Raw genomic sequence first — 16,080 nt, 5'->3', positions numbered from 1 at the left:
AGGAGGAGGAAAGAAAAGATAAGGATGATTTCGTTGACAAAAAGAAACGATAAGGACATTTTAATAGATGTGAGAAAAGATAGGGACTATTTTGTTGACAAATAGAAACAATAAGGATATTTTAATAAATTTTTAAAAATATAGGAAGGGACGATTTCGTTGATGGAAAGAAACGATGAGAAAGAACTATTTCGTTGATGAAAAGAAATGATAAGAACGTTTTAATAAATATGAGAAAAGATAAGGACTATTTTATTGACGAAAAAAAATGATAAGGACGTTTTAATATATATGGAAAAAGATAAAAATGTTTTAATAGATTTTTGAAAATATAAGGACTAACTTGTTAATAATAACAATATCCAAGGACTAAATAAATGATTTTATTTGAGGGTAAAATTAAATTTAAAAATTTTCTCCCTCCTACTTTATCTAATTTTAATGGAAAAGAGGACGGAAAGACTATTTCGTTGATGGAAAGAAAATATAAAGATGTTTTAATAGGTTTCTAAAAATAGAGGGACTGACTTGTTAATAATGACAATATTTAAAGAGTAAATTATAAATTTTCTCTCTGTATATAAATATAATGGGAATTCCAGTTACTGAAATATATTATTATTTCTAGAAATTGGTTGAAGTCGTGATTTGAAAACGTACTGTTATTACTCTCGAAAAGGGCAGCAGAGAGAGTTAGAGAAAACTTCAGCGTTTGATCGGTGCAGGACTCTAGCAGTTGGCTCCTCTGCTTTGGGTGGAGGAACTTGCCCATTTTATTCGGTAACTATTCGGGCGATAGTTCTTAAAATCTGCATCGGTGGCTTTTCAGATTTGCGATTTTTATTTTTATTGTTTCTATACTTTTATTAAGTGTTTTTCTTTCTTTACCTGTACGGTGAATAGTATCGAAATTGTGCTTTTTCAAAATTTCTCTCTTATCGACAATCACCTGTTTTGCAATGGCTTCTTTTTCTAAATAGGTCTCTGTACTTCTAGATTGATGAATATAAGTTGGTGAACTATTGAGCTTCTTACTGTGGACTTCTATTTTTCTATATTCACATGGGACAAAAGAATTTTATAAATTATATATATAATTTTATAAAAATTCTTTTAAATTTTGTTCTTACAAAATCAATCATATCAAATATAAAGTTAATAAATATTCTATAATTTATCTTTTGTATTTTTTTTACAATATTTTAATTTTTCATAAAATAATTTTAAATTAAAATCACAAATTACATAAAATATTAAATGATTATAACTTATTCGGTAAAATTTATATATTTATAATATTAATAAAAAATAATGTATATATTTTTATATATGAAAAAATTTGCTTTTTTATTAAATTAATATTTTTTTTGTAATTAACTAATTTACAGAAGATAACAACATTCTATAAAAATCTAATGAGATGAATTATAAAATTATTATATTTTTATAATAAAATAAATTTTAATTACTTTGTATAAACTAAATAATCATACAATAGACCTAATTTAAGTTATAATCATATTTATTAAATAGTTATACGTAAAAAAAAATTAAAGTTAATTAATTTTTGGACTCAGAATATTAAAATGTGATTTTTAATTTAATTTTTGAGTCAAATTAAATTATTCAATATTTTCAAATTATATTTTCAAGCTTGACTCTTAATTTTACTTATCATTCAATTTGAGTTATTTTAAATTTATAGATAAATAAAATCATGTAGGGCAAATTCCTTTAATCAAGCCGATCAAATCAAAATGAGAGATCTTATAGTTTAGGCAAAATTAAACTTAGGCAAGATTATTGCCAATGGCCATAGACAGCTTATTGTTTCGTTGCAATTTAATAAAATTTAACTTTTTTTTTTCTTCGTTACAATTACAGTATTTCTAAATCAATTAGACTGATACTAAATTTTATTCGCACAGAATAAGTTAAATAAAATATTTATAGCGAGTATTTACTCCATACAGTAGGATCCAACCCTTTATTTCTAGCAAAGGAAAGAAAAAAAAAAGCATTAATATTAAGACTTTTCACCTAAAAGAAAAAGGACATGTTTCTGTCAGAAGACTTGGGAAATCCTACGTTAAAGGCCTGAGATTTTGCAAGAAACACTGATAAAAATCAGTAGGATTTCCATGGAAGGCACTGGAGCTTCGAGCATGATGAATTCCATGAGCTTCTGCATTCACCTTTAGCACCATCACAGCACTTGCACTCTAACCCTAGACTCGCAAAGAACTTCTTCGTTTTCACTGCAACATTTTATAAATAATTATCACTTAATTAATCTCATGGATTTAAACCCATGTATGTCAAGAATCCAACTCAAAAAATAAAAAAAAAACTTTAAACTTAATCAATCACCTCGTTTGAGCGATGATAATGGTGTGGCTTCAGCTTCAGCACCTCCTGGAGGGTACTGATCATGAGAGATGACGACGATCATTACTAGCAAAACCGAAGCTGTAAGGCGTTTGGGCAGAGCCATTTTAATTTCTATATCAGAATCTTTGTATTTGAAAGAATGGAAATCTCTTTAGTAATTCTCTTAGGCAAATGATCAAACAGGTGCATGAGAGAGTTACCATTAGATTGCGAGATATATACAAGAGAGAACAGAAGAAGAGGGCAGAGTAATGATGAAGGCAAACGCGTTTACACCTTTGCCCAATTTAGTCATTTGGGGTGGGCCATAAGTTGGAAGAATTAAGTTTTTTTTTTTTTTTTTTTGAAATGGATTGGAAGAATTAAGTTAAAATGTTAAATTTGATATTCAATTATACATGTGGCAGAATAAAAGATATTAAATTTTATTTTATTTATCTAAATTAACTCTAGAGCTATTGTTAAAAGGTCTAATAAAACTACCAATTATCGAGACTAAAGAATAATAACTATATTTTTTTCGATTTATTTAATTTTATTTGAATTTATTAAATTTAAATCGAAAATTGAAATTTAATATTTTTAGCTTTTCGTTGCATGATTTATGAATAAATTTAATTCTTTTACTGAAAAAATTATATAATATAACCATGATTCCATATAAACTATTCTACCTGCAATGGTAAATCAATGAAACGGTTAGTGTTGTAATGATGGTGTAACCTACTAATATAAAAGTGAGCCCAAGACAAAAAAGATTACCAAACAATTTTTAATTTTAGCAACTGAATATATTTATGTATTAAATTTTCATTGGCTTTTTATTTCATGTATTTGTTTAATAATTTCTCTATAAGGTGACAAATCTTCCCATGTATGCATTCACGGGTTTAGCCAGTGGTAGGTGCATCTGAGTAAATCTGAAAGATTTCATATTCTACTCTCCCAATCCTCAATTCCCAGTTTAAAAAAAAATATTTCCATTTATCAAGTTTTTTTAATTCAAATGAAATAAAATGTAATGATAGGAGATTCGACGGAATATTCAGATGTGGACACTTAGACAGAGATTTAATTTGATGGATCGATCATTGACGTGTGACTGGACTGATGAGGGGTGGATGCTTTGGAGATTTCATATGGGTTCCTCCATGACCAATATTGAGAGAAGTACTTGTAAAATATGAAAAAGGGGTTAGAGATCCATTGAGAATGTTACGGTAAAGACCCTACGACGCTCAAGTCAGATCGGAGGCCTTTTAGTGGAGTCAAGGGAAATAAAACAGAGAGGAAAAGAGAAGAGAAAGTTGCCCCAAGAGAAAGGATAGGTTCTAGGATTTTTCCCACACAGAGAGAAAGTCCCCTCTTTTGGTTAGTTTAGTAATATATATACTTATGATCGCTGCCGTGTCCCATCGGATTGGGCATAGATGATTTTGTGCAGATGTGTCAGGCGATATATTAATGATAGGATACATGATAATAAATGTGAAGCTAACTAGTTCGTATCACTGCACACATATTCATGATCCTAGTGCTGTATCAAAGAGACGACTAGGTAAGAGGTCGACATCCTTACCCTGATTTTATCATGTCATGTTCGGTTCATCCGACCTACATAGAGGTGAGTTTCTTCAGGTCATTGAGGTCGACCATGTCTGCATTCAAAGTCTCGTTATAGTATGAATTTTGAAGAGGTCTGCTCAGTCCTCTATAGGTTTTAAAGAGGTCAGTCAGTTCTGAATTTTGATAAACTTAAGAGTATTGGTGGTTTGATTTTTCATATTCAATAGATCGGTCTTCCTATTATTCAGTCCGATCAGATAGAAAGGTTTACATGACCCTTCTAAATCACATCTTTCTCTTTTGCATTTGGTCTCATTGTTGACCCATCGCATCTCGTCTCTTCGTCATCGCATCTTTATCCCTCTCGCTCTTGATCTCTCAGTGAGTAGAATTGCAGAAATCCTCCTCTCTCCTGTTGGGTTATCCCATAGCCGGCCACTCGCTTGAGTCACCTCTCGAGATCTCACAAAAAGTTTAAAATAAATTTCAAATCGAATTGAATCAATACGGTTGAATTTAATTCAATTTTCATATATATTTAGTTGAATTTAATTATCATATTCTACAAAATCAATTAATTCGAAATAACCATTTAATTTAGTAATAAATGATAATATAGTATTTTCATTGATATCTTGAGAAAATTGAATTATATTAATTTATTTTAATTAATATATTTAAAATTATGAGATTTTAAGTTTTGAACCACGATTTATCCATTTTATGGTCAATATTTAAAATTGATTGTAGAATATATGGGCTTTTTTGTTGTTTATTGAGAAATTATTCTTAATAAATGTGAACAAAGGGAAATATTTGTGTTGATGTGAATTTTGAATTTGCATGGTAATTAGTATATAGAAGCTTCTTTCCAGTTTGTTTGATTGGATTACTATTTTCCAACATTAATTATCTATTGGAAATATTCTTTCATCTTTTCTATTGTGTTTTGAATTTTCTATTTGCCAGCTAGTGTTTGTTTTTATTATTATTATTATTTGAAGCTTTTAATAATTAGTTAAATTAATATTTTCTCTCTCTTTTTTTTTTTCTAAATTAGCCTTTATTATGACAAGACTATTCATATATTATTTTCATTGTTTTGAAAAATGAAAATAATGAAAGATATTATATATTATTTTGTTTCATTAATTTCAAAAAATAATTTTTATATAAATTAAGTTGTTAAAAAAATTTATTTATTAATTTTCTAATATATGCAGCTTCAATCATATTGCTTTATTAAAAAGCTAAATGTAAATTATGTTACTAACTCATTTTGGAATTAAAGGAATGTATATGAAATAACATACATTAATTAATAAACTAATAATAAATTATTTTTTTGTCTATAATTTATATCAAAATATATTTTTTATTTTTAAAAATTATAAATTTAATTCTCCATGAAAAGTAATTTAGCACCATAAAAAAAATGAATATATATATTTATAATCCCATGATTTCCCTATCTTGACTGGAAATTGTGAGCCATATGGATGCATTATGGTAAGAGAAGAAATTCAAGAAACAAAGCATCAAAATCTTGCTTAGTCAAAAAGAAGAGAACTTGTTTGACGGGGGAAACCCTAAATTAGGATTAATTGAGCAGCAAATTAATTAATTAAAATTGATAACTGAGAATAATTTCACTGTTTTAAAATTGAAGCACATATATCACACCGTCGGCCATGGCGTGATAATTTATTTGAACTTGTTACAGGGGCTGGGAAGTGGGAATTAAGCAAAAGTCGTGATTATGATCGCAATAGCCAATGTTTGAAGAAAATTAACTTAACAAAATAATTATTTGGTAAGGATGACGATTGATACGACATCGTTCATATATAAATATATATTTTTAATTGTTAAATAAAGAGCTTGTTCAGTTGAGAGTAGCTCTTTCTTTGCTTGTTTTCCTGTTGGAATTAATATAGAAATTTCCTACCATCTGGGTATTTTGTTAGAAGTTGGTCATCAGAAGCATCATAGAAAATCTTTCTCAATTATTCTCATAATTAATAGTTTTATAATTAATTCTAACTGTTGTTTGATTCAAATGGATTATTTTATGAAAAATAAATTTTTTAAGAAATGACTTAACTGAGGTAAGGGAAGTAATTTATTTTATACAATAAAAACAATAAAATACTCTGATTTTACAGTAAAAGGGGATGTAGCTCAAATGGTAGAGCGCTCGCTTTGCATGCGAGAGGTACAGGGTTCGATCCCCTGCATCTCCATTCTATTTTTTCATGCTATTTTTGGTAAGGTAACAGCAAAAGATTTCTTCTCCTCAATAACATATTAGCTAATATGTTATTTAATAGAAAAATGATTATTTTAACTAAGCGATTTTATAATTATAGATGAATAGTTAATTTTAATAAAATAAATAAATTTACTTTACTTTTTATTTTATGTATTATTTAAATTCAGACACGTAATAAGATTTAATTGAATCGATTACCAATAAATATCTTAATTTTCATCTATACACGGGGTATTACACGAATTTCTTTGAATCAAAATTGACATTCAAGGTGAGGTAGTTGTGAGACTTAGAAATCAAGAGCATTTCAAATTTCACATAGAAGCTGAATAATTAAGAGTAAAAACATCTTTAATTCAAAATTCACATACTCCTTCTCTTGGGTGGAAATATACAAGTAATTAAGACAAATTGCTTGGCAGCTTCTAATTGTTGAACACATGGCTTACTTTCAGTAAAATATAGGACTCTCTTTCCTTGTTTTTCCTATTTGGAATGAATATGGAAATTTCCTGAAGATGGGTAATTAGTTACAATTAAGTTCTTCATCAGAAACAAATAAGCATATAAAATTTTTCTCAATTATCCTTGCCATTAATTAATTCAATAAATTAACTTATAATAGTAAACTAATCACTGAAATTTCTATGCAAGGTAATTTAAGTTTGATTTTTACAAGATTCATCCCATAAATTGCCTCTATTTATAATATTAATTATTATTTATTTTATAAGAATAAACAGTCAAGGGGATGTAGCTCAAATGGTAGAGCGCTCGCTTTGCATGCGAGAGGCACAGGGTTCGATCCCCTGCATCTCCATTTTTACGTTGGAACGGTAGATTTTCTCGGGAAATCTCCAAAATGTTTGGCGCAGCAAATTAAAGAATGAAAGAAAAAACTTCTGCCTGGGGGATGTAGCTCAAATGGTAGAGCGCTCGCTTTGCATGCGAGAGGTACAGGGTTCGATCCCCTGCATCTCCATTCTTTTTATGTTTACGTTGGAACTGTAGATTTTCTCGGGAATTCTCCAAAATGTTTTGAACTGCAAATTAAAATTAAATTGACATGACTTCTCAAGGGGGAAAATTAAAAAGAAAAAACTTCTGCCAGTGGTCTTGCTTCAACTATGGCAGGAGAATCATCATTAAGAAGAAACATAGGCAATAACAGGGCTCCTCACCCGATGTTCTCCGTCAACCCAAATCAAAGACCCAGAAATTGAAGCACTGCCCAGTTTTGCTGTCAAAGTTACATGAAAAGTTTTCTGCTCCCCAAGCTTCTTGAAAGAAAGAACATTAGGTGTCACATTGGTCTTCTGCTTTCGAAGTTTTCACAACGGCCTTGTAAGTGGACTCTGGTGATCCAACATTTGTGACAACTCTATGAAAGACACGGCCTACAGATTTGCCCAGACGGTGCAGAAGGTGAAAGAAGGGCAATTTAGATCGGACAACGTTGTTTTTGGTACTTCAGAACAACTGTTATTGTCCTCAGTAACAACTTGCAGTTGTTTAGTACTATAGCCTTGTGCACACAAAAACTCAATGGAGACCATGTTGGCTGAAATTACTTTATAAAGATTTATCATTTCAACTAAGCGAAAAAGTACAAAGGACTTGCTTGAAAATCAAAAATAGGAAAAAAAAGATACTAAAATTTTTGCCTACAAGGTAGAGTTTTCATTTCCACTCATACAAGAATCTTAAAACTTCATGATAAAATATGCACAATGATTGGGCTCCTCACTTGGTACACTCCATCGTCCCACACCAAAGAAGCTGAAGCTATACGACTATTCATTGATCCTTCAATGGTAACCGCAAAAGATAGCTTCTCACCAACAGAAGTAAACGCCAGCATGCTAGGGTTTACTTGGATTTTCAGCCCTGGAGGAGCAGTCACCGTAGCTTTATACGTAGACGTCGGCAATCCAACGTTCGTGACAACCCTGTTGAAAACTCGACTAACAAATTCTGAATTCGAAACAGAAAGTGCAAAGGAAGGATAGTTGAGATCCCACACTGTTGCATTAACAGTCTCAGAACAAGAACTGCTATTGTCCCCTGTAACAATCTGTAGACGATTCGAATCATATCCTTGTCCACACAGAAATTTTACGTAGTCAATTGGCTCAGCATCGTATACTAGACCAGGATCATTGGCCTCGACAGGATTAATATGGCCTGCGCCGTAAGCAAATTCTGCATCAGAGTTAGTCCAAGAACTCATCGGTGAAGCTGCAAGCAAGGAAGATCAACTTGGTTATGTTTGATTTCTGAGAACATAAAGCCATTTATATGAAAACGAGAATTACCAGTAGTCATGAGAGCAGACTTAATAGCAGAAGGAGACCAAGTGGGGTGATGTGATTTAACATAGGCAGCTACCCCAGTTGCATGAGGGCAAGCCATTGATGTCCCTGAGATGATATTGTAGGGTACTAATCTAACATCACCTGGGATTCCAGTCACCGAAGAAACATGAGACCATGCAGCTAGAATCTCAACTCCTGGAGCAGCTATATCTGGCTGCATGCAGTAACATTAAAAGCCTTTAACGAGTCCATCAATGGATTATTAGAGAGAAAGAAGGACAAAGCCAATTTGATCATTACCTTGAGAATGTCAGGCGTGATTGGATTGGGACCCCTTGATGAAAAGTCGGGAACAAAAGGTGCTAACGTGTTATTTCCCTCAGTACTCTTATATATAGTTGCAGTTGCATTACTGCAATTTTTATGAACAATTCATTAGGATGTTAGCGTAATTTAAATGCAATGATTAGCTGTTCCATGATCGACATCGTACCTCGTTGATCTTATGTAGGAAAATATATTGTTATCCTCATCTTCAAGGTGAGATGCAGGCAATGGATAAGAGAAAGCACGATTTCTGGGTCGTCGACCTTTCATCACCACACCAGCTGCTCTAGCAAAAAATGCTGTTTTTCCAGTGCTCCGGGCATCGCAGAGAACAATTTTACCCTTCACTAAATTCTCGTCCAGTGAATTTTCTTTGCAAAACCTGTTAAGCAATAAATGTCCATTGAGTTTTTCCAATTAATTACCAAGTATCCTCTATCTTGCTCATATTTTTGCAAATTTTGGGAACTTTAATCTTGAACTACTATAAATTATTAATTATTCAGTGATATTAAATCAATAATTTAACATCGTATTATTGCCTAAATTTAAAAATGTAGTAATGTGGTTAATTATTATTAACTAAAGTGAACTAGGTAACTTATCCCACGTCGGAAAAATGAAATAAAATAAAATAAAATAATATTTAATATGCTTGGCATGTCCAAATTTAAGACTTGCCGAAAAAACAATAACAGGTACCTGGATTTCTCAGCCGTATAATTTTGAGCCAGGTTTGGTGCATCTCCCCCATAAATCAGAGGATACATGGTTTGGTTGAGGTCAAAAGTATTTATTGAAATACCCTATAAAAAAATATATATATTTTAAAAAATATTATTATATATTAATACTATGGATCCGATTTAAATAAATATTATTGGTATATAAAATTTGAACCATACAGTATGTAGTATATACCTCGTAAGTCTCGTTATTTCCCAGCTGCACATTAGCAATGAACCTCCGATCAATGGTACTAGCAGCTACTGAAAGAAACCATGGCGAAAGTTTTCTGATGGATCCAGCACCAGGACCACTATTACCTGCTGAAGTTGACGTAAATATCCCCTTTTTCATTGCATGAAAAGCTCCAATAGCTGCTGTATCCTCAAAATAATCTTCAATATCATCTCCTCCAACTGAGAGAGAAATTATGTCAACTCCATCTTCAATAGCGTCACCAAATGCTTCAAGAATATCAGCATCATAACAACCATCAGACCAACATATTTTGTACACAGCAACTCGAGCTAATGGCACTGCTCCTCGTGCAGTTCCCTCGCCGAGTCCATATAAGCTTGCCATGCTAACCAAGCTCCCAGCTGCTGTTGACGCTGTATGTGTCCCATGGCCAGCTGTGTCTCTCGGAGATCGATCATCCCTTGGGTCATATGTTTCATTGTTACGATAGTATTTAGCTCCGATGAGTTTACTGCATCGCGTTTTAAAATTTATCAGTGAAGGCTACAGAAATCTAAGGCTAGAAATCTAGCTAACAATATGGTTGTTGAAGTTTACTTGTTGCATCTGAAATCTGGTGGGCAACTGCCCTTCCATTTGCTTGGTGGTGAAACAAAACCTTGGTCGTTGAAAGCTTCAGACTCCGGCCAAATTCCAGTGTCAAGCACGCCGATTACAATATCACTTTCGAGAGTTGATCTTTTAACTTGCTGAGAAAAGCCTATGAAATCCCAAGACCTTGTTGTATCAAGTGTTCTCTTTTTATTAGGGAACACCGATACTACATTAGCCATTCCTGTACACGTGTATAAATAATTAATAATTTTCCTTGTTAAGAAAAAATAGTCCGGTCCGACTTTATACTACGTCTAAAATAGTTAACTAAAATTATTTAGTAGTTTCGTATTACTTATTATGTACTATTTCAATTTTCTATAATCTTCCGATGTGGGACGGATTCCGCAACGGAAGCAGACAGCTGACCGTTACACTTTATCTTGCTAAATTTTGCAATTTCTGAAGCGAAAACAAACAGTTGACCATTACACTCGGTTCTATAATGGTCCATTAAATTTTGTAATTTCCGCAGTGGAAACATACAGTTGACCGTTACACTCGGTCCTACTAAATTTTACAACGAAGACCAAATCGAATATAATTGCTAACCAGAACCGGACCTTTAGATACTGTGGTTCGCTAGGACTTCAGGCAGCTCCACCTCGTCTCTCACGGATAACTCTTTCCTTACAGGCCCACAATTTATCTGATCTAAACTGGTTCTGATATCAATTGAAATAGTCCGATTCAAACTGACCTAAATAACTTTTAAATCCACTTTCCATTTAATTCAAAATGATTAATCCAAATTATTTAGTAGTTTTTTAATTTTCTATAATTTTTTCAATATGGGATGACTTTCACAGTAAAAACAGTCAGCTGACTGTTACAGAAAGAAATTACTGACCTGCTATTTTTTGTGCTTCGTCCCAAGTTAAATCCGCAACAAAGGCATTGAAAGTCCTTTTGAAGCTACGGATTAGTCGAGATTCTGGCGAAAAATTGCTGCATTTGTTTGCATTTTACTTAGTTAATTTCTTAAAAATAAAAATGTACAATTATAATTCAATCTCGAAAATAAAGGAAAAAGACCTGCCGATGGCTTGCTGAAGCATGCTCAAGTGATGCGATGACATGGAAAATTGGCCTTTAGGTCGTTCTCCCATATAGACAATATAAGACTGAATAAGCTCTGCAGTTAGAATCTAAACAAAATATGAAAATCCAGTAGTTCTCAGAAGTCAGATCTCTGTTTACCTTTGGATTGGCATGAGCAGCTGTGGTGCTGGGAACGAGTAGTTCGCATGAAAGGCTAAGCAAGAGAAGCCATGAAAGAAGAGAGACATTGGCATCCATTGTTGAGCTTAGAATGCTTGCTTGCTTTGGGTTGTGTTAGATAAGTAGAAGAAGCTAAGCTTTTATAAGTCTGATGTTCGATTGTTCCAATGTATTCCAATGTATTCAAGTATGTAATATCAAAAGAAAAATTAATTTCAAAATAAAAAATATATATATATATTATGGACGCTAGTGGTTGTCCTGTGTAGTCAGCTACCATTGATAATGTTTTGAGTCTAAAAATAATGTCCGGCTTCATTAGTCAACGGTTTGAATTATAGGTAATTATAATAATATAATTATCAATCAACTTGAAAAGTTTATCAATGGTTATTTTACCATTTTTTTTTATATTATGTAGATTTGAATAAATTTGCTGAAATATTATGCTTGTAGACTTTTGAATATATTCATGCCAATTGGATGAAGTAAAATTTTTTTAAAAAGATTGAAGATTATTTTAATTTTATACTTTGTTTTTGGTATCCAAAATTTTATAAAAATTCAATTCAATTTTTTTTTAATAATAATTCTCTTATTTGGAATGAAATTATTATTATTTTTAATTTAAATAAATTCATTTTAAATGAAACTAAAATTTTATATGATTTTATTAAGGAAAAAATATGAATTTTAATATAATCCGCTCTGCATGCAGTGATTATGGTCTCCTCTTCTTCATTTTGAAAGTTCTTCATGACTGAAAGTTCTTCTTCATGACTGAAAGTTCTTCTTCATGACTGTTTGTCTTCTGCCTAATTTTTAGGGGGTATTTCCACACCTTTATGGCCTCTATCCACAACGGAGTATATGGCGACTGATCACCGCACGGCTTCTGTTGTCCCAGTTGAGCAGTTTGAATGTGGGAGACATTCTCATATCGGCGAATTACAGCAATTTCGAATTATATATAATAGTTAGCATGAAACTGCTAAATTATTTGGGTTATTAAAGCCACTTTGGTCAGATAAATTATGCAGAACCAATGGACCTGCAAGGAGAAAAAGGCTACCTGTGTGAGACGAGGCGGAACCGTCTGAAGTATTAGCCAACTACAATACCCGAGAGTATTTAATTCAGTTACGATGAGATCATCACAAATTTAATACGAAACTGTTTGAATTAATCATTTTGAGGCAAATGAAAAATGAATCCTAAAAATTAGTTGAATCAATTTGGATCGGACTGGACTGTTTTAATTGTTCAGAAAAAGGAAAAAATTATGACCGTTTTAATTTGCCATGTTTAGGAAAAGAATAGAATTACGCTCCACTCACACCAGCAGGTGCGTGCGTAGGTGACTAGAAAATAAAGTAAAATGGAATAAAGGGAACAGGTGATCTTCGGGGCTAAGTTTAGACACACCCTTGTAACCTACCAAATGTATATTCCAACAATTGAGATGCAATGCTTGCTTAGTTTCATTTGGATATGATTCATATATAAAACGATAGGATGAAATTTAAATTTAAAGCAGGAATTTCTATCCTTAACCCAAATGAAAAGCCGTGTTAGGCGCCTTTTCCTTAGTTAACCTGTTTTTAGTTTCTCTCCCTCTTGGAAAACGCCTCCTTTCTCTTATTTTCCCTCAACCTTCTCCTTCACCAAAAGCTTTCAACAACATTTCATTTCAATTTCCATCATACTCTTTTATGTAAGTTCCTTTCTTTCCTTGGAATCCCTTTGATGTATATATATATATATATTTTTTCTTTTGTTCTATGTGAAGTGTTAATGGGCGTGAGATGTAGGTTTGGCAACGCAAAAGAGAGAAAGAAGAAAAAGAAGAAGTAGAAGAGAATACTACTAAATGGCATACAAGGTGGATCATGAATACGATTATCTTTTCAAGATTGTGTTGATTGGGGATTCAGGTGTTGGTAAATCCAACATTCTTTCCAGGTTTACTCGTAATGACTTTTGCTTGGATTCTAAGTCCACCATTGGCGTGGAGTTTGCTACCAGGACTCTTCAGGTACCCTTTTCCCTACCCTTGAATTGGGATCTTCGAATTTCCATTTTTTTATTATTTTCAATTGATCAATCCCATTAATCACTTATTTTTCCCTAGTTATTTAGGATATAAAGAATTTTTTTCATTAAAAGGATCTCGAGTTTAAATTCTGTTAAATGAATCTCTCATTGCTCTTGAAATGTTCTTCATTTCATACTTGTATATTTATTTGACATTTCTTATTACTATATTCTTATAAATGATGAACATAAATATTAATTTTGGCATAGAACATGGGAATTTGAATTCCATATTTGATGATAAACAGACTATACTATTAGCATTCTCCTTTGAAAATTTCCAATTACCAAAAGAAACTGCTTACCCTCTGTTTGGATACTTGGTTGTGTTTTAAAAGGTTGAGGATATTTAAGTATTTTAATATAATTAATACCCATTTCTCTTCATTTCTCTCCATTTCCCATCTCCAAATTAAATATGAGGACTTGAGAAATATAAGTTCCCCTCCTTTCACTCCATATCTCTTCTTTTCTCTCCTCTATTTAATGTCCAAACAAGAGAATTTTGGGAAATTAAATTTCTTTTCTTTTTCTCTTCCCTCCATCCAAACAAAGCATAAGAGTTTGATAATATTCTGCCATAATTGGATTATGAGTAGAATCTGTGATGTTGGGTTGTGAAATATTGGCCTCTTGAATGGGATAGGCATTCTCTGTATTACCAGTAAGTTACCCAAAATTTTCAATTGTCTGGCTGCTTCTAAAGCTTGAAGTTCCTAAACCTGTTATTTTTCTTGTATAATTTAATTGTTCATTAAGCTTGGTTGATTTTAATACAGGTAGAAGGGAAGACAGTTAAAGCACAGATATGGGACACAGCTGGTCAAGAAAGGTACAGAGCCATCACCAGTGCATACTACAGAGGTGCAGTTGGTGCACTCTTGGTTTATGACATAACAAAGAGGCAAACATTTGACAATCTCCAAAGGTGGCTCCGTGAACTAAGGAACCATGCAGATTCCAACATTGTGATCATAATGGCTGGGAACAAGTCTGATCTCAACCACCTGAGAGCAGTCCCAACGGAAGATGGTCAGTTGTTGGCTGAGAAGGAAGCCATTGCATTCCTTGAGACTTCAGCATTGGAAGCCTTGAATGTGGAGAAAGCATTTCAGACCATTCTGCTTGATGTCTACGATATTGTTTGCAAGAAAGCTTTGGCAGCACAGGCAGCAGCTAAATCAACTGCACTTCAAGGAACTACAATTAATGTTGCAAATCAGTCTGGTGATATGAACAACAGACCATGTTGTTCTAATTAGCAAGATCCTGATCTTGACAACATTGAGAAAGAAGAGTCCAGAACTCCCAAAAAAGTTTCATTTTTGGTCATTTGACAAAGAAGGTACACGACCCTTTTCACCTTCTGTAAAATACTCTCCCAAGAGGCCATACTAGCAGGTTAATATTTCATTACAAACAATCAACAATGAACAAAAGAACTGATTAGGTAAAGAAGGTTCTCTCAAATTTAAGACAGATCTTAAACTTGATTCATTGAATGGTAGGAAATGTTAGGAATTATGGCAATTAAGAATGTACTTATGTTGCATTTTGAGAAAATGTATACATGTTGTAGGAAAATTGACATGAATTGCTGAAGTGTAAAAACTGTAAGGAATCATATGAATGAGTATAAGTAATTCCTTGGAATGGGTACTTGTCCATTCCTATATGTTTAACTTCGAGTGATGTTGTAGTGTTTCTTATTCTTAGTAGTCGTGTGTATACACTTGAAAAATGTATTTTTCAGCCCAATTGACCTATTCTCCACTGTCTTGACATGATTTCACTGGCCTAATCTGTTCTAATAATGAATTTCCATTGTACATCACTAACAATGATGCACTAGTATCATGCATCATTGAGATGGTGGGACGTTAAAACTACTTTTGTAATCGGACAATGATTGAGATGTACTAATTTATTTTGTGATGCCTGGTGTACAAATTGTCCAGATCTTTCATTGAGAAGGTGAATCAGGCCATAAACTTCACAGCAGGTGCAGCCCCTCAAACCCATGAACCCCCACTCCAAATGTCTATCTAAGTTCAAACAAAAAACACAGTAGCCTTGTTCAGTGCTGGGCATAAACAGACAAAAGACATCCGCTGCTCAATTTCTTAATAAAAAATATATATAGGCTTTAAATCCAGTGAAAGAAAAGATTGGAAACTGGCTGTTTAGGCTCGAAACTGAAACGTAATGCATTATCTTATTCACACCGAGTTGATTATTAAAAAATATAATACTCTCGATTAGTATTTATTCCATTTATAAAAGTCTGAGTTGATTATTAAAAAATATAATACTCTC

At 32.5% G+C, this 16,080-nt stretch overlaps 2 protein-coding genes and 3 non-coding genes across 5 annotated transcripts; 4 read left to right on the top strand and 1 right to left on the bottom strand.

The window, feature by feature from the left end:
• The first annotated feature begins 6,127 nt into the window (after nt 1-6,127).
• On the top strand, nt 6,128-6,200 carry TRNAA-UGC. The gene has a single exon. It is a non-coding gene; the product is annotated as a tRNA-Ala (tRNA).
• A 776-nt stretch (nt 6,201-6,976) lies between these two features.
• Nucleotides 6,977-7,049, top strand: TRNAA-UGC. The gene has a single exon. It is a non-coding gene; the product is annotated as a tRNA-Ala (tRNA).
• An 89-nt stretch (nt 7,050-7,138) lies between these two features.
• TRNAA-UGC lies at nt 7,139-7,211 on the top strand. Its single transcript has one exon. It is a non-coding gene; the product is annotated as a tRNA-Ala (tRNA).
• Nucleotides 7,212-7,768: 557 nt separating this feature from the next.
• On the bottom strand, nt 7,769-11,769 carry LOC110619163 (cucumisin). Its single transcript, XM_021762430.2, has 10 exons — nt 11,650-11,769; nt 11,485-11,573; nt 11,300-11,397; nt 10,393-10,630; nt 9,793-10,306; nt 9,574-9,677; nt 9,038-9,253; nt 8,845-8,956; nt 8,545-8,758; nt 7,769-8,467 (listed from the first exon to the last, which is right to left on the bottom strand). The coding sequence occupies exons 1-10, from the start codon at nt 11,746-11,748 to the stop codon at nt 7,941-7,943; spliced, it is 2,211 nt and encodes a 736-aa protein (XP_021618122.1). The 5' UTR covers nt 11,749-11,769; the 3' UTR covers nt 7,769-7,940.
• A 1,350-nt stretch (nt 11,770-13,119) lies between these two features.
• On the top strand, nt 13,120-15,497 carry LOC110619164 (ras-related protein Rab2BV). Its single transcript, XM_021762431.2, has 3 exons — nt 13,120-13,384; nt 13,482-13,705; nt 14,544-15,497. The coding sequence occupies exons 2-3, from the start codon at nt 13,541-13,543 to the stop codon at nt 15,024-15,026; spliced, it is 648 nt and encodes a 215-aa protein (XP_021618123.1). The 5' UTR covers nt 13,120-13,384; nt 13,482-13,540; the 3' UTR covers nt 15,027-15,497.
• Nucleotides 15,498-16,080: the final 583 nt, after the last annotated feature.

Source organism: Manihot esculenta, chromosome 7 (assembly GCF_001659605.2).
Source record: "Manihot esculenta cultivar AM560-2 chromosome 7, M.esculenta_v8, whole genome shotgun sequence".
NCBI lineage: Eukaryota > Viridiplantae > Streptophyta > Magnoliopsida > Malpighiales > Euphorbiaceae > Manihot > Manihot esculenta.
This window is presented reverse-complemented; position numbering and strand designations above follow the sequence as displayed.

Coding starts and splice junctions, on each gene's coding strand:
- LOC110619163 (XM_021762430.2), bottom strand. CDS start 11,748: ATGGATGCCAATGTCTCTCTTCTTTCATGGCTTCTCTTGCTTAGCCTT. Junction 10,307..10,392: donor CCAGATTTCAGATGCAACAA/GTAAACTTCAAC, acceptor AACGCGATGCAG/TAAACTCATCGGAGCTAAAT. Junction 8,759..8,844: donor TCACGCCTGACATTCTCAAG/GTAATGATCAAA, acceptor TACTGCATGCAG/CCAGATATAGCTGCTCCAGG.
- LOC110619164 (XM_021762431.2), top strand. CDS start 13,541: ATGGCATACAAGGTGGATCATGAATACGATTATCTTTTCAAGATTGTG. Junction 13,706..14,543: donor TTGCTACCAGGACTCTTCAG/GTACCCTTTTCC, acceptor ATTTTAATACAG/GTAGAAGGGAAGACAGTTAA.